The 22,229-nt window shown below is 39.3% G+C and overlaps 1 protein-coding gene across 1 annotated transcript in view; it reads left to right on the top strand.

Moving 5' to 3' along the window:
* Positions 1 to 2,623: 2,623 nt before the first annotated feature.
* The window catches only part of stk32a (serine/threonine kinase 32A), a 36,428-nt gene continuing 16,822 nt past the window's right edge, over positions 2,624 to 22,229 (top strand). The window contains exons 1-7 of the mRNA XM_034311176.2: positions 2,624 to 2,763; positions 2,844 to 3,005; positions 6,007 to 6,087; positions 7,375 to 7,430; positions 7,832 to 7,983; positions 13,075 to 13,248; positions 21,437 to 21,474. Coding sequence (XP_034167067.2) covers positions 6,036 to 6,087; positions 7,375 to 7,430; positions 7,832 to 7,983; positions 13,075 to 13,248; positions 21,437 to 21,474 — 472 coding nt within the window. The 5' untranslated portion in view covers positions 2,624 to 2,763; positions 2,844 to 3,005; positions 6,007 to 6,035. The remainder of the gene's footprint in view (positions 2,764 to 2,843; positions 3,006 to 6,006; positions 6,088 to 7,374; positions 7,431 to 7,831; positions 7,984 to 13,074; positions 13,249 to 21,436; positions 21,475 to 22,229) is intronic.

Here is a 22,229-nt window from a genome sequence, read left to right as displayed (position 1 = left end):
GAATCACACGTGTGTTTCTGTGGAGAATCGTCACTAGATGGCACTGAACACACACAGGTTCTGCTGTCTGAAATCCAAACATCTCTGCAGACCAGCAGGAAGCGGGATCTAAAACCTCTAACTTACGACTCTCTCAAGGTCAAGCAGAGTTTCAGAGTACACTCTGATCGGGCAGACGTTCTTGTTCAGGAGACACAAAGTACTCGAAGAACCTGTAACTGAAAAGAGTAGAAACTAACGCCGGTTCGTACGAGTGAGTGCTGGAACAAAAGGTCAAGTTTATGTAAAAAGGGAAAGAACATAAAAAAAATATTAATAAAGGCTCTTCAAGGTTTCTTTAGATAGTTTTACTTGGAAAACTAACAAAAATTTTACTTGGAACTCTTTTTGATTGGAAAACAAGAACCTTTTAGAACCTGTATTAAACTTCATGAACCACGTCCACCACTGCAACCTACGTAGAATATCATATTACAAAATAACTATATATTTAGTTTAACATTTTAAAAAGTAGGATCAAAACCATGCAGTTCTCCTAAACACTGATGTCAGGGTGATCCTGGTCAGGGCCTTGGTGCATCCGGGGCATATCCCGGGAACACTGGACGTGATGCCACCTACTGGCATGTTTCTGGAAGGTTGGAGGAAACTGGAGAACTCAGAGGAAACCAACACAGGCATGAGGAGAACATGCGCAGAGACAAACTCAGTCACCCGAGCTAAGCTCAGGAGCGAATTGGAGACCGGCACAGCCCACATACCTAATAATAATAATAATAATAATAATAATAATAATGGATGCACAATGGATGCAATGTGAAATGAATTATTAATAAATAAATGCATGGTGTCAGAGATGTACAGTGGGTATCTCCAGGGCTCCTGGTTTGCTCCTGAGCTCAGGTTACTGTCCATGCACAGTTTCTCATGTTTGTGCTCCCCGTGTCTGTGTGGGTTTCAACCGGGTTCTCTGGTTTCCTCTAAAAAATAATAATAAAAACATGCCGGTAGTCGGATGAGAGACTGTAAATTGTCCCCTAGGTGTGAATAAGTGTGAGAGTGTGTGTGGTGATGTATCGACGTCCCTTTCAGGGAGTATTTCCGCCTCACACTCAGTGTTCCTGGGATAGACTCCAGATCCTCTGCCACCTTGAGCAGGATACACACTCCTCGCTTAGTGCACACACACACACACACACACACACACACACACATGACACTGATGATACACACTTGCATGTGGTAAGAATCCTCTACTGAGAAAATACTGTATATTCACAGAAGTCATTTATTCAACACAATTACTAGACCGTTAAACTGAATCTATTCTCTGTAGACTGCGAGAGTAAAAACAAAAGCAGCGTCAGGAGCAATTTGGAAAAAGTACGCTGTTTGCAAACGCAGGTTAAGCCGGAAAAGAGCTGTGTGAGCACGACACATCTAGTCTGATTGAGTAAGCCGCAGCTGCCAAGACTCTAATGGCGATCTGGCTCGAAGACGAGGACTATCCGGCTCGTTCTGCGTCTGAATGATCATCTCACTCACGTAAGATGGATGAATTCTGGAGGGGATTCGTTTTAGTGCCGTCGGCCGTAAGCAAATTTCCCACCAGGCAGTTTCCATGACCTTCAGTCCATGCAATTTAGAAATGCACACTTACAGTACGAGTGTGTGTTTAGTGAAAGCAGTGATCTCTCAGTGTACGATTCACGCCGTGGAGAGCGAACACAGCTATGCACTTTAATTTAATTGAATTTACCTTAAAATAACATCTTTCCTCTGTACAGTGGAATATACTGGAGTCCAAAATGAATATACATCTAAAAATACATATAGTTTTAGGGAAATACGGCTTGGAGCTCGTTCTTACTATGCAGTTGTGTGCAAAAGTTTGTGTACCCCTTAGAACAAAACAGACCAGATTAAAAAAATATTTTATTTCAACATGACACATAGTTTATTAGGTTCCACAGACGTTCCTTCATAATCACAAGCAACAAAAATGGTCAAAGATATATTTCTACTCTCTTCTGTGTAAACAATGGCATTAGATCCTATCTTTAAATTGTATAATATTACAATTTAAAATAATATTCATGTCCCTGTTAATAATCGTACTTCTCTGCATGACAGGTTTAGTCACATTCTTAAACAGGATGAGAAGTAGATTAGAAAATATAAAACAAATTCAGATGTTGAATTAAAAATAAAGTGTTAAATAAAGACCCACAGCCTTGAATTAACTTCTGCAGTATTGAATTAAGTCTTAGATCTGAAATTAAATGCATCACGTCCCTCAAGATTTCCTTTTTTATATATAGGGAAGCTCTCTCTCTCTCTCTTTCTCTCTCTCGCTGTCTCTCTATCACTCTCTCTCTCTCTCTCTCTCTCTCTGTCTTTCTCTCTCTCTCTCTGTCTTTCTCTCTCTCTCCCTCTGTCTCTCTGTCTTTCTCTCTCTCTCCCCCCTCTGTCTCACTCTCTCTCTGTCTCTCTCTCTCTCTCTCATGCATGCTCTCTCTCTCTCTCTCTCTCTCTCTCTCTGTAAGACACATTATTGGTATGCAGGTGAGTGTGCTGTAATGCTTACAGTCGCTCCAATCTGGCAACCCTGAGCATTTTTTATTTTTTATGCGAACACTTGGTGAAATCCGAGGAGTCACAGAGGAGCGTCTCATCTTTCTTCCTCAGCATCTTTTATCCTCCTCCTCCTCCTCCTTCATCATCATCATCACATCCTCCTCCTCCTCCTGTCTGAACCCCGAGGTGAGTTGTGTGATGTGTGCAGTTTGTGGGGTTTGACCGTGCTCAGGAATGATGTCGGCTCTGTCATTGCCTGTCCTCAGCTCCAGCACTGCGGCTTTCCCTGGAACCCTTCAGTTCACGCTGCTTCCTCTCCGGACTGAGCTTTTCATCCCGTCAACGCTGATGAGTTTCACATTCCTGCACACCTTCACGCAGATGAGACGTGTGCATGCTCTCTAAAAATAAGATAGGACTTATCTGGTGTAAGTTAGGAATCAAGTCAGTCTTCCCTGCACAGTAAAACAAGTTCTGACTCTATGCAGAAAAAAAACTTTCAGGCTTTTATTATAGATCTGATATTTATTTTGCACATATTTTTCTACTTATACTCAGCTGTATAACTATCCGGTGTAGCCTAATTAACTGACGCTAATAATAATTATAGCACTCCAATTAAATGTAGGATTAAAGGTTGCACGAGCGGATCTGTTGAGTTTATGGGCCAATCACGTACTCCGATGCGCACAGTGTTGCCAGGTTGGGATTAATTCACCTCAAATCTGGGCTGTGCTTGAACACATTGAGCTGTATTTAATTCAGATCAGATGTAATTTAGTTACAGTGTGCAGGTTCAGGGTTGCCAGATTGGATTAGATTAGCGTCTTCCCAGTCAAATGTTGTACAAGGCACTCATTGCACTATAAATCCTGTAATTTCCTAAATTCCCAAATAAAAGAGACATAACTCTTGGTCATTATATCAATATGAATATGGTGAATTCTGGATTCTGATTGGTCAGAAGGTGTTGATTAATTAGCAGCTATAACAGCAGCTAGTGCTTCAGATCACAGGTTTATATTAATGCGCTCTCGTTTTAATACGTTATCGCTTCTATAGTAACATATAGTATCACTTGTACAGCAGACGCTTCACTAATAATAAAAAACATTACAAACCTTGTGTAATCGATGTGGTGAAGTTTTCTGTAAGGGAAATGTGGTTATTTAACGTTTATGGAAGGAGTCTCCAGTGTCAGCGCTCTGTAACAGTCAGAGGTAAAGCTGTAACTTTCAGTTTTCCGGCATCTTCAGGACAGAGGAGTTTACGCTTCTTTGTCGTTTCTCGGTAACATAACAGACTGCGTTTGTTTGTTTGTTTGTTTGTTTATTGTCTTATTAACTTGAAGAGAGAGAATAAAGAGAGGCTGGTGAGGGAACGACTGTTTATAGCTGCTATAACGTAAGTGAAAACGCTCGTCTCAGTGACGTTCTGCAGCATTAATGTAACTATAAATGGATACAAAGCATGGCATATCACTCTTCGATAAACAGAAAAAAATTGTAAATGTTGGTAAACTGCTGTGGTATAAGAGGAATAAAACACTCAGGGATGTGCTGTTTTAGGAAAACAGTAACTCAGTTTCATCGCACAAAACACACTGTGGTTTATTCCTTATATATATATAAAATTTAAGACACACAGTCGCTTAATTTTGTTTTACTATTGTTTATGATTAATTAGTGACCTCCACCTTTTTTCTGTCTTTATTTATTTATTAAAATTATAACGACCATGCTGATCAGTATGCAATTATTTTCTAACTAAAAGCTTACAACCTGGCAACCCTGGCTGATTTTATAATGAACTGTGCAGGCATTAAACTGTAATCAGAAGGAGATCTATAGTTCATTTTAGTCCAATCTGGCAACCCGCCTCATCGGTTCTAACGGTCGCAGGTGAATATTCTGGAGGGAAAACCTTTGTGAGCCGTTACTGCAGTGCGCGCGCTTGTTATTTAAATTTTTAAATACAAACACCAACCGCTCTTTCCCTGACGAAATTAGCACAGACACTTCATTTTAATACAAATATTACCTTTATGTGCGTTTTATGTCTAATAAACTGAAACGTGGGGTAATCATTATGGAGTAACACACATAACCTGTCAATTTTCAAGTATATATATGTGCAAGTTTTCATTATTTATTGATTTATTTAAATCTGAACAACTTCAAAATGGCGTCTTTATTAGCCACAATCCACCATAGACTCGCTAGGTATACTTTTACCTTTTTCTTTATTTATCTACAGAGAAATTACCATTAGCTAATTTTTATCACTTTGTCCATCTACAAGTTGTTATTTACTATGTAATAATTTCCTTCTAATTATTAAAATAATGTATATCTTATTTTATATGTATCGCTGACAGACTGAAACTCGGTTCTTTGAGTCGACTCTTCTGGTGAACTCGCATATATAGTGTCATGTAGTTTTATTAATTAGAAGGTAAAGTAATATGGTTTGATAATAGAACACAAGCTATATTTAGACAAAGAAGAATAATCGCTGAATAATCAAGCATTGCAAATTATTCAGGTTGGGGGGGGGGGGGGGGGGGGGGGGGGGGGGGAATGGCAGTGAGTCGTTTGGGAGTCGAAAGATTCGGATCTTATGAGTGAGCTGAGCCGAATGATCTGACTCATTGGGATTTTCTGCTCTTTTTTTTAATAGTGAGTCGGATCACTCGGTTCAGTTCACCAATACGAGCCGACTCTTTCGATTCCTGAACGACTCATTGCTTATATTGCCCCAGTTATTGACCTTTGCTTGTCTGTTCAATGAAACAAACCTTACTCTACTTTCTGATGTACAAAATAAAATAATACTCTGCCTTATGATTGTTATTAAATCTAAATGTAAAAGCTGCACATTTTCCACATTTTCACACTAAGCATTTTTAATCAATAGTTTGATTGTGTTTAGCTTTGATTAAGGTATAATATGAAGAAGATTCCTGTTTCTATACCCACTTATTCATATATTCACCTCTGTAATAAACTTTATTAAATAAATTATTAAGCATTATTAAATAAATACAAACAGCTTCTCAGGTATGACTCAAATGATTCCTTAAAGAGTCGTCTCAAAGAGTCGACTCACTCACAAACGACACATCATTACTAAGGATGCTAAGGATTGGTGGAAATCCTCCTGAATTATTAGTTGTATGTGTGTGTGTGTGTGTGTGTGTGTGTGTGTGTGTGTGTGAGGAGTGTCTGGCTCTTATCATCATCTGTGTATGTGTGTGTGTGGGGCTCTCATCATCATCTGTGTGTGTGTGTGGGAGGAGTGTCTGGCTCTCATCATCATCTCTGTGTGTGTGTGTGTGTGTGTGTGTGTGTGGGAGGAGCGTCTGGCTCTCATCATCATCATCACTGTGTGTGTGTGTATGTGTGTGTGTGTGTGTTTCTGTTCTTCCAGCACTCCTCATGTTTCTGTGAGCCGGAGCGATGGGACTCGGATCGTCCAGCAGATCCGCTGACAACCAACACAACGAAGAGGGTGAGTATTTTTTATGATGTCATTTTCTTATAATCAATTCATTATAATCCATTTATTACACTTTTATTTATTTATTATATTTATTCCATTCATTGTACTTATTTATACTGGATTGTTTTGATGGCTCACAGATGGGAAAACTTGAAAAAAAAAAAAGAGAAAAGTTATGGAAATGGATTCTTCTTCCTTCTTGTTTGGACAATTCTGTGTTGTGTTTCCACTTTGTCTTTCTTAAAGAGGCGTGGCCTCAGTGCCTGTTAGTCCCAGCAACTCAATATATATATATATATATATATATATATATATATATATATATATATATATATATATATATATTTCCATCTATAAATGGCAAACTATAAATCCAAAAGAGAACGAAAAATATGGTTGTAGAGTAAAAGGGAAATTCAGCACTTTAGTTGTGTTTCAGTAATTGAGCTGTCATAACAGCTGTGTCTGGAAGAGCGCTGGGTTTTCCGGATGGTTTATACTGACAGCTTCTGTAATTTGAAAACATTCAGAAATAAATTCACGTCCAAAACGGTTAGATTTATCGCTGATTGAAATCGTACATTTGCCAAAATGTCGATGAACTCAGCAGCACCTGCAAATAACGATGACTAAACAGGAGCTTGTTTAACTTTAACTCGTAGTACAGCTGACATGAAAAAATGCTTTAATTACTCAAATAAGTTTAGGAACATCCACAGTTTTGAGTCCGCTCATACAGAAATTTATTAATTAAAGAAATATATTATTAGTAAGTAAGGCTGGGCGATATATTGATATCATGATCCATTATGACACAATAAACTTTTCTGAGATATCGTAGTATCATGATATCTTTTTCTGTTTTTTTAATAACAGTTATACGAAGCAGCTTATTTGAGGTTCTGACCATGTTCTTATTTGATGTTTTATTTTTGTAGACAATAAATAAAGGTATAATTACAGGTTCTTAACTGTAAGACATCACTAGAAGTACAAACTCATAATATAATTAATATAAACCTGTGATTTGCAGCTGCACTACTGTCAGAGCTGCTGTTATAGAAAATTAATCAACACCTTCTGACCAATCAGAGTCCAGAATTCAGCAGCACTGTGGTGTATAAAGGCGCTGTTATAATACAAAAACAAAGACAGCTCAAACCCACAAGGAAAAGACAAGAGTTTAAAATATGAAAACATTGTGTGTGTGTGTGTGTGTGTGAGAGTGTGTGTGTGTGTGTGTGTGCACAACATGCAGAAATCTTTTTTCTAAATTCTTCTTTCGTTTCTTTACAGTCAACTTCGACCACTTCCAGATACTGAGAGCTATTGGAAAGGGCAGCTTTGGAAAGGTAAAACTTCTCGTGTGAATAACGTCTGCTATTTTTTTTTTTAAAAGATAGAAATCACGAGAAAATTGTTTCTCTTTACGCCTCCATCCTGGTCTGAACATTCTGACTGTACATTAACACCTAAAACGGGAATTTAATTAGAATTATCGGACTCAAAAACGAACTGGACCTGTTAATTACTACCACGTTGATTAGACAGTAGAGTCTGATAGCGATGCTTTCAGATCGACGTTTTCTCCATATCGAACTGTATTTATTATTACAGTGTAAAGACAAACACTGATCACTGATCCATTCTGTTTAGCTGCAGCCCTCAAAATGACTTTATACGTCTAACGAACATGAACAATCGTTTTTAGAAATCATATTTAAGAATGCAGAGCTGTTGTTCTGTGTTTCAGGTATGTATCGTGCAGAAGAAGGACACAAAGAAGATGTACGCCATGAAGTACATGAACAAGCTCAAGTGCGTGGAGCGAAACGAAGTGCGAAACGTCTTCAAAGAGCTTCAGATCATGCAGAACCTGGAGCATCCGTTCCTAGTGAACTTCTGGTGAGTACCGCTGCAATGTCTTTTAAAAGCAGAGCTCCGTCACGCCTCACGTACATCCTGTATCGGACCCAAACGGTGCGTTCTTATTGGCTAAAAAACATGTACACGTGTCACTGTCTGAATTAAATTAAACAGAACAGATTTTAATAAGCACAAGAACTCAGTCTTGTGGATGGAGCAACTTTTTGTAGCTGTGATTTATGTTTATAGCTTTATCTTTTCTCACTGTGTTTTCTTTCCTTGGATTCCTATTCAGTGAGTCTGGAGTTTATTCAGAAGCCAGCAAAATCGTTAAAACCCACTCGAGAGTTTTACGACTATCACTTTTCTTAATTGTCTGGAGCTCTTTGATTCTTTCTGGCCTCTGTTGGAGCGAAGCACAGCACATTTAGCGCAATGTCTAAATCACTCGCGCCAGATTGATGTCGGTCTTTCAATTACGAGTTTAAAGACAGTAAGCAGAATCGTCTGGGCGAGTGGAGAAAAATGGCCTCATCCTATAAGAAAGAACTGTCGATGTTAATGCACTCAGCAGCACAAGATGTTCTAATGAACTCACATGGCATCGGTTCACCATCACAGCTGAGGCTCAGAGTCTTACTAAATAAACAATAAACTGTAAACTGAAATCAAGATTCAAGATTCAAAGAACTTTATTAATCCCAGGGGGAAATTGCTTTGCCATGTTACAATTGCTCTCAAGAAAGAAAGAAAGAAAGAAAAAAATAAAATAAATATATATTCCTATACAGTATATGTATACAAAAATGAAAAAAAAAGTAAATCAATAAATTAAAAATGAATAAGTAAACATACAAATTTCAATTGCAAATCAATTCAATTCAAATCAATTCACACTGTAATATCACTGATGTTGTGGTGTTCAAGGCTCAGAGTCTTGCTAAAATTTAAACTTCCTGGATGTTTCTGCATTATTCAGGAATTCATTTTTATCAGGTTAATCTCGGCTAATGTTAGCAGTACCGTTATAAAGACTAGCTAGGAGTCAGATTTCCCGTTTCACTCCTTGTAATTAGCAGGATGCCTTGAAAGCTAGCCTGGATGGTAGTACTCCAATATAACGATATAACGTCATCGTCGTGATAAATTAATGCGTGTCGCAATACACTTTTCTGAGATATCACACGTACCGTGTGTATTTTATTTATAACATTTAAATCATGGAAGAGTCATGATACGGTGTTTTTGTTACATCGCCTCCACCCCTAGAAGGTAGAACGGATATGTACATGATAATAAAACATCAAAATATCCAAAAATAATGGACAAGGCTGAGATAACAGAGACACGACAGGAATATTTTACATTTCCACATGCATTAACTGTCTGAAAAAGTTGCCATTAACTCCTTTAAAAACCTCTTACATGAAACTGCTTTCTTTTAATTTCTTTCATTAGGACTAAACTTTAAGTTGTATGTGTTTATTAGGGATTTATTTCTTTTATTTTTTAAGCTCCCTTGTAATCAAGTGCTCTATTTGTTGTCTGAGATTTTAAGAATTAAATAAAAATTATACCAACTGACACGCATCAGCTGTAATTGCATCATGGCACAAATATTTCTGGATTCTTTTGAACTTTTGGAGGACATGCTGTGATCTCGCACGCTCCGCTCTAATATTATTAACATTTTATAATTAATTAGCCGTTATTCTTGCTCAGGATGTTTTTAGCGTTTGTGGTATAAATATGCAATAAATCAGTCATTCAGAAAAATGCAGACAAACACCACACTCTGTTACAGTAATGTAAGACTTTAATACATATTCCAAGGCCAAAAAAAAAAAATCCTATTTGGTCAAGAATTGTGCAGCAAATGAACAACATGAATAACATGATTTTTTTAGCTGGGAGAAGGAAAACGCCTTCTTTAGATAAGCAGGTTTTTCAGCATGAGTTTGAATTTGGGCCCTGAAGTGTCATCCATCATCCCACTCCGACTGAAATCAGCAAATCTGTCTCAGGTAAAGTGCCAGTCCACTAATCAGCATTGATTATACACCCCGAGTGTGTCGACGCACCTCCCCGTCCTCTAACATGCCTTCGAGAACATATTTAAGAGCATAGTACATGAAAAAAATACAACTACTGATATGTTGCACATGGTCCAGTTCTGATAAATAATGACGCAGCGTGTGATTCAGTCTCTCTGTGTGATTTATTAACGTGTAGCTTGTCGCTGTCGTCGTTCAGGAGATTCAGCAGGACTGATGGAACATCTTCAGACTGAGATGTGTGCTTAGCGTTCCTGTCGTCTCTCTAAGCTGGATGAAACTGGGTTACTTCACTGCGAGCAATAAATAATAAAAACGGCTGCGAGTGAGTCAAAGCAACCTGTCAGAAGCGCTAAACAATTTATTCTCACTCTTACCAGCGGCGTCGCTTTGGTATTGTCTTCAAGTGTCATTCATCTGTACTGTAGATGACAAAATTACTGAAAGTAGAGAGATAAACTCTTCACACTGTCGATGTGATGATGTAATCGTGAGCTTGTTTCTTTCTCCATACATGATTAGTGGATCAAATCCATGTGAACAGTTTAAATACAATATAAGATCATAGTTACTGTTTACACGCACACGTGAATCTGGTGCTCGAAAAACCCACAATACTTCTTTTCCTCCATGAAAAATAGTCTCTCTCTCTCGCTCTCTCTCTCTCTCTCTCTCTCTCACACACACACACACACACACACACACACACTCTGCTGGACCTCACAGGTTCAGAGAAAGTGTGTGAGGTCCTGAACGGATTGAAGCAGACGTGATAGTAATTGTTTTGCCACTTTTCCCTCTTTCTCTCTTTCTCTTTCTGTCTCTCTCTCTCTTTCTCTTTCTCTCTCTCTCTCTCTCTCTCTGTCTCTCTTTCTCTCTCTCTCTCTCTCTCTCCCTCTCCCTCTCTCTCTCTCTGTCTCTCTCTCTCTTTCTCTTTCTCTCTCTCCCTCTCTCTCTCTCTCTGTCTCTTTCTCTCTGTCTCTCTGTCTCTCTTTCTCTTTCTCTCTCTCTCTCTCTGTAAGACGTCACCATGCACTCTGTTTCTCAGACGTTATTGTTTATTAATATTTATAACGCACTGAATATTCCCTCTCATTTCCCTCTTCTGTTCTCGGACCTCTTTTCTCTTTTTTTTTCCCCAAGTGAATTTTGAATAACGAGACGATTTCAGAGAGAGCGGGGGAAATTTAATCATGATGTCATTACCGTGACATGACATCAGTCCTCGTTTTGGCGCTTAAATGCTGTAAAATCACATTATAACCTTGGTTACGTTTGGCTCGCAATGCTGATGTACTAATCCACATTCTGTAATTGCGTAAACTCTGAAACTCTGAAACTCATTTGTATGATTCAGATGTAGTTTTTTTTTTATTCTCTCCAGTTATTTTTAGGCTTAGTAGATGCACAATCGTTCCTTCTCCATATTAAACACAGACTGCTGACCAGAGGAGGAATGTTTATTCCGAATGTTCCGAGGAATAGTTTCCTCTCCGCTGTCGCTTTGGCTCACTCTTACTGGCCTCGACACAGATTTCTGTAATGCAGCGTTGTGACTGTGGTTAAAATGTTAATAAGTCAAGATTGAGTATTTAAAAAATAAGCAGTAATTCACGGTGGATCTGTCAGACCCTGCACAGACTTGCAATCTGTTTCCTAATTACCCGAAACGTCATGGAGGGAAAATTACCTCGGGGTCCACCCCAGTCACAGTAAACAAACAAAAAAAGGCAACAGGGGTTTTCCCCTTGAAGCCTTGAACCTATGACATCACACTTATTATGGGCCCAGAAGAGCTTGGTCTTTTTATAGTCGTCTGTTTTATTGTCTCGTTTTGTTTCTCTCTGTCTAATAACAACAACAGCAATAATAATAATAAAATGCATTTCTTGTTCGTCTTCTTTTATTATCACTAAAGTCAAGCTAAAAGTAATGTAGCAGTAAAACCTGTGTATAAACAACAAAGGCAGTATTACAAGAACACAGCGACAGCAGTAACCCAAAGCGATCACTTTACTGCAGCCCACTGTGTAAACTCAAACATGCCCTCAACTTATCATAGCAAAAACTTTTAGAAGCACAGCTGAAGTGGTTTTTATTGATCTGATTTAAATAAAGCTTGGATGGACTCAACAAGAGAAACATGTTAGCAGGTCTAATCACTTATCATTTATCAATAAATAAAAGTGTAGAAAGGTGTCTGATCTCCACACCAAATTCACTGGAGGTTCCAGTAGAGGAATCTCTGGAAAACTTGGGACCGTGGAAATGAATCTCTGGATGCTTGGGGGTTTGGAAAACTGGAACCTTGGGATATTGGAAATGAATCTCTGGAACCTTGGTGGGCTTCGAAAACTGGAATCTTGGGACCTTGGAAATGAATCTCTGGAATCTTGGTGGGTTTGGAACTCTTCAATCTTGGGACTTTGGACTTGAACTCTGGATTGCAGTTTACTGATCCTATGATCAGTAAATGAGAGAGGAATGTTATGAAAGATAAAAAATAAACGTGTAAATTTGGAATTAAATCCATGTTCATCCCTCACAGTAACCATGTGTTACTTGCATTAAAATACGTACACACTTTTATTTTGACTCGGCCATTTTGGTTTGTGAGTGTGTGTTTTTATGTCATTAAAGATTTATTTTCCTGTCAACTTTCCACTCTGCCTGTTTTATATGTTTAATATTTTAAAGCTCAGCTTCTCATGAGTAGAAGGACCTTGAGAATGTCATGCTAATGCACACTGATGCCGTTCAGCAGTTGATGCACTTACGCATACCATTAACATGTGGAGAAAATCTGCTACTTTAAAGCTAAATGCTAAAACGTCACCAGGGAAATGCACACGTGGGTTTGACAGTCGAATCTGGAAGTTAAGGAGTCATTTCACTTCTGAAAAAAGCTCCAAGTCTGAATTGATCAACCTTTATCCTTTCTGTTTCGCTCGGGTCGAAATCTTACTTATATACTTACTTATATTGCTTTTACGGCTAATGAGACGATATGCTAAGTAATGAACCCAAGCAGGGTTAAGAACCGCTCTTTTCTCTTCTTTCTCTGTGTCTAAATCAGGTACTCGTTTCAGGATGAGGAGGACATGTTCATGGTGGTTGATCTTCTGTTAGGAGGAGACCTGCGCTACCATCTTCAGCAGAATGTACATTTTTCCGAGAGCACTGTGAAACTCTACATCTGCGAGCTCGCTTTGGCGCTGAACTACCTGCGCAACAAACACATCATTCACAGGTAAAGCTCATTAACATCCACCTGTATATGTGTCGGTAAAATTACAGACAGTCAGTGTAGGTTAATGACGTAATCTACAGTATGTCATCATGTGAACACCTGCAAACCTTTAAATAGGTTATTAGAGTAATAACAGTTAACAGCCAGATGCACAACAACATAAAACAATACAACTTCAGCTAACTTACCTGCAGCTACACGTATACACTGCCACCTATTTCCTCTAGCAACTCTAACACATTCATATTTCAACTATGTGAAGTCACTTAGTGGTTCAGTCCTTCAGTGATTCAGCCACTCAGTCAGTGATTCAATCAGTCACTCAGTCAGTCAGTGATTCAGTGATTCAGTCAGTCAGTCAGTGATTCAGCCACTCAGTCAGTGATTCAGTCAGTCAGTCAGTGATTCAGTCAGTCAGTCAGTGATTCAGTCAGTCAGTCAGTGGTTCAGTCCGTCAGTGATTCAGTCAGTCAGTCAGTGATTCAGTCCGTCCGTCAGTGATTCAGTCAGTCAGTCAGTGATTCAGTCAGTCAGTCAGTGATTCAGTCAGTCAGTCAGTGGTTCAGTCCGTCAGTGATTCAGTCAGTCAGTCAGTGATTCAGTGATTCAGTCAGTCAGTCAGTGATTCAGTCAGTCCGTCAGTGATTCAGCCACTCAGTCAGTGATTCAGTCAGTCAGTCAGTGATTCAGTCAGTCAGTCAGTGGTTCAGTCCGTCAGTGATTCAGTCAGTCAGTCAGTGATTCAGTCAGTCAGTCAGTCAGTCAGTGATTCAGTCAGTCCGTCAGTGATTCAGCCACTCAGTCAGTGATTCAGTCAGTCAGTCAGTGATTCAGTCAGTCCGTCAGTGATTCAGCCACTCAGTCAGTCAGTCAGTCAGTCAGTCAGTCAGTGATTCAGTCAGTCAATCAGTCAGTCAGTGATTCAATCAGTCACTCAGTGATTCAGTCAGTCAGTCAAAGATTCAGTCAGTCAGTCAGTGATTCAGTCAGTCAGTGATTCAATCAGATAGTCAGTAAGTCAGTTAATCAGTGATTCAGTCATTCAGTTAGTGATTCAGTCAGTCAAAGACTCATTCAGTCAGTCGGTCCCTGATTCAGTCAGTCATTTGGTCAGTCATTCGGTCAGTGATTCAGTTATTCGGTCAGTCATTCAGTCAGTGATTCACTCAGTCAGTCAGTGATTCAGTCATTTGGTCAGTGATTCAGTCAGTCAGTGATTCAGTCATTTGGTCAGTGATTCAGTCAGTCAGTCAGTCATTCAGTCATTTGGTCAGTGATTCAGTCAGTCAGTCAGTCAGTCATTCAGTCATTTCATCAGTCAGTGATTCAGTCAGTGATTTAGTCAGTCAGTTAAAATGGCTCTCCACTTGGCAGTTTGGCAAAAAATATACAGATGCAATGCAGCAATGAGAACTTGATTAGTTCCAGTCAATCATTTTACACAGAGGTGATTATTAGAACATTTTCAGTCAAGAGAAACTCCAAAACACGACTGACAGTGAGAGAATATTATGTCTCCGCTCACCTGAAGGACATCCATCAAGCTAGCAAATACATTATAAATAACCTTTCACCCTCAGAGGCAACATTGGATACACTCTCTAAAAAAGAAATGAACGGAGGTGTTTCCATCTCTCATTTCTGAAGTCATTTGTATTGATGGAAGAGACTGAAATTGCGTCCATGGTGAAAGCGTACAGATGCGTTGGCTGATGTGGATTCTGGTTTTAAAATAATGAAAGATTCCACAGTTGATTAGAATTGGTGGAAGAGAAAGATTGAAATGTTGTGATACTGTCATTCTCACGTCATCTGTATGTAAATAGACTGAATGGAAATTCTTACTGGATAATAGCAAAGCCTGAGCTTCTCAGGGACGCTCCAAGACCCGAGGTTTTTAACATATGTAAGACAAACCCAGACCTTTGGACCTGACCATATCTGTGTGTGTGTGTGTGTGTGTGTGTTTTTTCAGATTTTACTTCCACTTTACTGTGTTAAGCTCAAATGCTAAATTCTTGCAAGTTACATAATTTTTTTAATGGTAGCTAGTGTTTAAGCCTTTAGAGGACTATTATTTATACCGTATTTATCCCACAGCGATGTCGAATTCTGGATTGTGATTGGTCAGAAGGTGTTGATTAATTATCTATAACAGCAGCTATGAAAGTAGTGCAGCTGAAATCACAGGTTTATATTAATGCGCTCGTTCTAATACATTTTTGTTCCTGTTTCTGTTTTCTATTGCTGTGGTGTAAGTGGAATAAAACACTTTGGGATGTTATAGGAAAATAATCAACTTCAGGGTGATAACAGGAACGCCGCTTCATCATACACAAGTTTATGTTTCTTTACATTGTGTCGATTCTAAAAAAGCGTTTATTGATAAGGAAGAAACTCTTCAGTACTTGGCCTTAAGTGTATTTTCACATCGCCTCATGTGTTTGCTTAATTATTAACACAAGACTGCTGCTCTATTAACACAATCTTCAGAGACACAGCTCTTCAAATAAATACAAAACAGCATGTGGGCTGAAAGAAAGGCACCAGCGCAAGAGCACGGCTAAGCATCATCCACATCAGAGCCAGTTTCATTTAGCAAACACTCCTGTAAATAATTGAACCTGATAAAATTGCTTGCTGTTGCATTATGAATTACGGCGCAGTAATACTTTGTGATCAGTTTGTTAGGCAGAAATGAATACTAATGAAAGCAAGATGCCCACAATTCATTTTAGAAATGTAATTAGTTAGACGTTAGAAATTAGAAATGTATTTGTGATGATTCAGAAGCTGTAGATTTTATAGAAACGTTTATTGTAAAAATGGACAGTCTGTCTTTGCTTCCTCTCAGTGTAAATAATCCAGGAGGGATTCGAGCCCCAAAGCCCTCGCAGTGCTCAGGGCTCGGGAAGTGGGAATACGTGATGTCATTAACATCACATTTCTCTTTTACATTCACAAACACACAGAATATTTCATCACTTTTTTTTAACCATTTTAAATCTGCTCCACTTTTGCCCATCTCTTATTAAAAATGTAATAAACGAAGAGGGTTAAAGTAATGACATGTGAAAGAAGCCCAGCTGCTTCGAGCCACTCCTTTTCCTCACTGGGGAGACGGAAACACCAGCGGGGGAAGATCAAGTTTCAATGTGTGTGTGTGTGTGTGTGTTTTGCTCTCCCATCACAGGGGAAAGCTTAGTTTATGCAGAATCGTGACAAATCAAACCACAATCCCCGTCTCCAATTTAATCCAAAGTTTTGTTTTTCTGTAACACAGCAGTTTGTTTGACCTCCTCGTCCCTCTGAGTTCAGAAACACCAGACAGGTTTCATATAACAGGACAGACAGACAGACAGACAGACGGGGGATAGACAGACACATAGAGAGATAGACAGACAGACAGACGGGGGATAGACAGACACATAGAGAGATAGACAGACAGACAGACAGACGGGGGATAGACAGACACATAGAGAGATAGATAGGCAGAGAGATTTAGTTTAGTTTAAGTGTTAATGTGGACTTTACAAGTTTCTATTTTAGCTTTATTTGACAGTTTAATTTAGCTGTTGTATATGATAGATAAACAGACAGACAGACAGATAGATAGATAGATAGATAGATAGATAGATAGATAGATAGATTTTACACCCCACACACGTCCCCGAGCTGTGTGTAATGTTGAAGGTGCTTCTCAGGAGGAAATGAGCTGCTGTGAGAATCACCGCTGTCACACGTTATTTACGACTTTAATAAGGACAATCTTTCAGCCTCGTCACATTTCTAGATTTTCTAGATTTTTCCTTTCTCAGAGTCTTGGCAGAGCTGCTCGGGGGAGAGTGCATAAAAGCGAGTGAAGTGTTCTGTAGTCTACAGAAAAATGCCGTCTGACCCTCATGCGAGGAAGTGGAGCAGTTAAACAGGGACAGAGGAGCGGGAAGATGGAGCTCGGTTTAATGTCACGTACATCACTCTGCTTACAATCAGCACCATCGGGGCTCGTGCAGAAAACTAGCCCTCGCTGTAGCCGTGTCAGTCTCGTGCCGGGAGAAAACACATTTTAAAAGGCGTCATCCTGTTGACACACAACTTTGTCATCCACAGCACTAAATCGGCCGCTGATAACGTGACACGACCGTGATTTTTGTCTGTGACGGCTCCATCATGCTGAAAATCATACAATGTCAAGCCGGCTTTAGACGAGCAATCCTCCTTCCTCTCTGTGAGAAAACACACCTGTATATCAGAGAGGGTTGGGTGTCACACTCCATCTGTTCCCTTTCTCTCAACGGTTCTGGTGTGTGTGACAGAAGTGTGTGTGTGTGTGTGTATGTGTATCAGGTGTGTGTATCAGGTATCAGCCCTGATCAGGATATGTGATGTAATGAGGTCATTAGAAGCAGGTAATTGGTTGTCGGATCGGTGGAGCGAGAGAAGAGCGTCGTATCAGGTTCACACAGGCAGAACAGAGACCAGAGCGAGATGGGCAGCGTGTGTGTGTGTGTGTGTGTGTGTGTGTGTGTGTGTGTGTGTGTGTGTGTGTGTGTCCTGATGCTATCACCTGTCGTGCTGTTTTATTCATGAGCAGTGGGTTATGGGTTGTCACTGTACTCTTAATAGCTAAAGTGTTTCATGTGAAATTGGTTTCTTCTCCTCCGTATGTCAGATGAAATCATTTTGTCTAAAACTTATTTTAGAATAAGTTTACAAAACCCTTTTTTCCTGACACTTGGCTCGGCGAGTGTCACGCTCAGGACATCATGTCTTAAATTTGGCCTTTTAATGTGCGCAGATCTCATAATTATGACACATACAGTATATTGAAATCTTGAACTGATCGTTAATTGAAATCTTTAGTCCTGCAGATTGTTAATTGAGTCTGAATAGCAAAATATTTGAATAATGGCTGCGATTATCAGAAATAAATCAGAATTTTCCACATTTACAGTGACGTGTCCTGGTGAGATTTAACCCGGGTTTACACTGTACGAGACCGACGTTGATGTTACAGACAAAAATCACACGTCGTTAAAGAATTCTGTGATCGTGAGTTGAGATCAGATTCATAGAACGTGTAACGTGACTCTGTGGCCTGTCTGAGTTCTCTGTGTGTGTGTGAGGGGATATTTCAGATTACAGTCTCAGAATATAAGCACTGCTGCAGCGTTTATCTAAAAGAAGACACAGCTACAAATATCGTAGTGATGAGGGAGAAACATAAATGAAAAATCTCCTTATTACCTCAAGCTCACTGTGAAGAACGTGTGTGTTTATGCGAGTCCGGTTTCTGCACGAGCCGTTTTCCAGATGATCGATGACGTAAGCAGAACGTCGTTGTTTTTGTTTAATCGAAGGTCTGTCATTAGAGGATCTTCATCATATAATCTGCAATGAAGAACACATTTTCTCACGTTTTCTCACTCTCCTGATCTCTGTCTATCTTTCTCTATCTCTATCTCTAATGAGAAATAAACAGACAGTTTACTACAAACTCAATTAAAATGGAAGTTTTTAGGGAATCCACGATTTATCTATTTTAATACCACTGCGTTATTGAGTTCTGGATTGTGATTGGTCAGAAGGTGTTGATTAATTCTCTATAACAGCAGCTCTGACAGTAGTGCAGGTTTATATTAATGCGCCTGTTCTAATACGTTATCGTTTCTATAGTAACAGCTCATTCACAGGAACGTGTACAGCGGACGCTCCATGAATAATAGACAGATTTAAAAAATAAGCATTGATATGATGAAGTTTTCTGTAAGGAGATGGTTATTTAACGTTTATGGAAGGAGTCTCCAGTGTCAGCGCTTTGTAACAGTCAGAGGTAAAGCTGTAACTTTAAGTTTTCTGACATCTTCAGGACAGAGGAGTTTACGCTTCTTTGTGGTTTCTCGGTTTTCTGTTTTGTTTTGTTTTTGTTTTATTAACTTGAAGAGAGAGAATAAAGAGAGGCTGGTCTGTCATTAGAGGATCTTTGACGTATAATCTGCAATGAAGAACACATTTTCTCACGTTACAGAATTCAGTCCAGATTTTATTGGGATTTTTTTCTTTATTAAAGAAAATCAGATGAGATTATGAGATTAATAAAACAGTTCATCTGAAGCGCTGAGGTGCATCACGGCTCCAAGAGATATTTAAACAAATTGGTGCAAATTATAATAAAAATTAAACATCAAATGAAAAATTTTGTTTATCAGCGAAGGCCAGTAAGGAACATGATTTTTTTTTCTCTCGTTAATAAACTAATAAAAATTGCACGTGGCTCCATGTGAGCAGGCGACTGCGTCACTCCATCACCGGAATAACAAACCGATAGATCAGAAATAATCTGATTATCTCAGACGCTCGTGTAATTTGTCCACCTGATGACGTAGCGTCACGCAGGCTAGAAAGGCCTGTTTACGGAGCTCAGTATTTCAGGACAGACTGAAATGTGCGTGAGGCAGCGCCTCTTAGAGACACAGCACTTCATTTCTGTTATTACATACATTCATTGCCATCAGTTTGAGAAATCACCATAAAGCAAGAGTGTGTGTGTCACCATTAATCAGCGTGTGTTGTGGTTTGCTTACAGACACGGAAAACAACAAATGGAAAAACGATAAAGAGGCTGACAATGATAAATGAAGCGGAAAGAGGAGAGGAACACAAATCACAGTAGAGACAAATGATTAAAAAAAAAAAAGTACAGAGCATGAATATAAAACTAAAGCCAGATGAAAAGTCTGTCCACACAAACACTACATTATCATACTGATTGTGAAAAGGCCGTATCCCAAAACGCACAAAGCAATAGCAGTGAGTGATTTTGGCTTCTTCAGACAGCGCTGAGGAAATAACAGAGTTCTCAGCGCATTATTCAGCAGGGTGGAATTTTAACGCGGCTTACGTCATGCCTTCAGGAGGAGCGAGCGCATTCCCCCGACCTCATCCACTCTCACATTTATATTTCAAACGGCTCTCTTCACCAGATCCTAATCAAAGCTGAAAGCGCTTGTGTTGGAAAACATCCAGCTCCGAGATGAATTTGGACAGCAGGAGTGTTCCCTTTCAGCCCTTCAGTGTTCACGCCATCCCACAATCAATAAACCACTCAAACGATTCGCTGACCGCTAAGACGAGGAACCCGAGTACAAAACAAAGTAGAGAAAATTGCTGAATAAAGATATTCATGTATATAATTTAATGCGTTTTGTCAAACCTGATCTCTGTCTATCTTTCTCTATCTCTATCTCTAATGAGAAATAAACAGACAGTTTACTACAAACTCAATTAAAATGGAACTTTTTAGGGAATCAACGATTTATCTGTTTTTATACCACTGCGTTATTGAGTTCTGGATTGTGATTGGTCAGAAGGTGTTGATTAATTCTCTATAACAGCAGCTCTGACAGTAGCGCAGGTTTATATTAATGCGCTCGTTCTAATACGTTATCGTTTCTATAGTAACAGCTCATTCACAGGGACTTGTACAGCGGACGCTCCATGAATAATAGACAGATTTAAAAAATAATCATTGATATGATGAAGTTTTCTGTAAGGAGATGGTTATTTAACGTTTATGGAAGGAGTCTCCAGTGTCAGCGCTTTGTAACAGTCAGAGGTAAAGCTGTAACTTTAAGTTTTCTGACATCTTCAGGACAGAGGAGTTTACGCTTCTTTGCGGTTTCTCGGTTTTCTGTTTTGATTTGTTTTTATCTTATTAACTTGAAGAGAGAGAATAAAGAGAGGCTGGTGAGGGAACGACTGTTTATAGCTGCTATAACGTAAGTGACAACAGGAACTAAGTTGTTTCACAGAACATTAAATGTAACTACACAGCTATACACAGGTAAAAATGATGACATATTCATTAATAAATTAAATTCGGCAAATCATTGCGGTATAAGAGGAATAAAACGCTTCGGGAAGTGCCATTACAGGAAAATAATCCACATCCTATCGTGGTTTATTCCTTACTTGTCCACTGTGTGACTGGGACGTCTGGTTCCCGTCATCCAGGCTGCTGATCTGTCTGATGTATTTTTGTCCTTTTCTCTGCACCTACTTTCTTTAATTTATGATCTGACTGAAGAACCGTCCAGTTTCATGTTTATCAGCTGTAACCTTTGTCACCTTGTGACTTTTTGTAACTGCCATTTTTCTCTCTTTGTTGTTGTTGTTGTTGTTGGAACAGAGACATCAAGCCTGATAACATCTTACTGGATGAACACGGTGAGTCCTGCAGCTGAAACACCTTACTATACTTATAAACCATTCAGTTCATAATGTTAGATTGTTCATCTTTCTCTCTCTCTCTCCATATATATATATTTCTCTAACCCCTTTCCAGTGGTGCTGGAGTCAGCGTTCATTTCAGCGAGACGTAAAAAGATCATAAGAAATTCGCTTGTTGGCGTTTATTATCCTAATTCCTTTCCTTCAGCTCGCACACACAGCAGATGTTTAGTCAGTATTCATTAACAGTGCTACTAAAATGGTTAGTTCTTCCTCACTGCATGGATTTTACTGTGTCTTTCCACAATAATTTTTCTTATTTTAGTCACACTATCACTAATTCTTGACTCCTCTTCTTTGCCTCTCTATTTTACCCCGTTTTTCTTTAGTCGTTTAGTCGTTGCCAGTCCCCACCCGCCGCCTCGGGGTCCGTTATCACACCACAGCCATCAATCTTCTGACGAAAGGGGGAACATTTAGCCGTTTGTGCCACTCGGGAGTCTCTCTCTCTCTCTCTCTCTCTCTCTCTCTCTCTGTTTCTCCTCCTCTCTCTCTCTCTCTCTCTCTCTGTTTCTCCTCGTCTCTCTCTCTCTCTCTCTCTCTCTCTCTCTCTCTCTCTCTTTCAACCTCTTTCTCTGTGTTTTTTTTTCTCTCTGCAGTTTGTCCCTCCTGTCACTGCTGCAGTTTGTCCCTCAGTCTCTGAACTCTGAATCTACTCTGCACACACACACACACACACACACACACACACA

Source organism: Pangasianodon hypophthalmus, chromosome 15, assembly GCF_027358585.1.
Source record: "Pangasianodon hypophthalmus isolate fPanHyp1 chromosome 15, fPanHyp1.pri, whole genome shotgun sequence".
Lineage (NCBI taxonomy): Eukaryota > Metazoa > Chordata > Actinopteri > Siluriformes > Pangasiidae > Pangasianodon > Pangasianodon hypophthalmus.
This window is presented reverse-complemented; position numbering and strand designations above follow the sequence as displayed.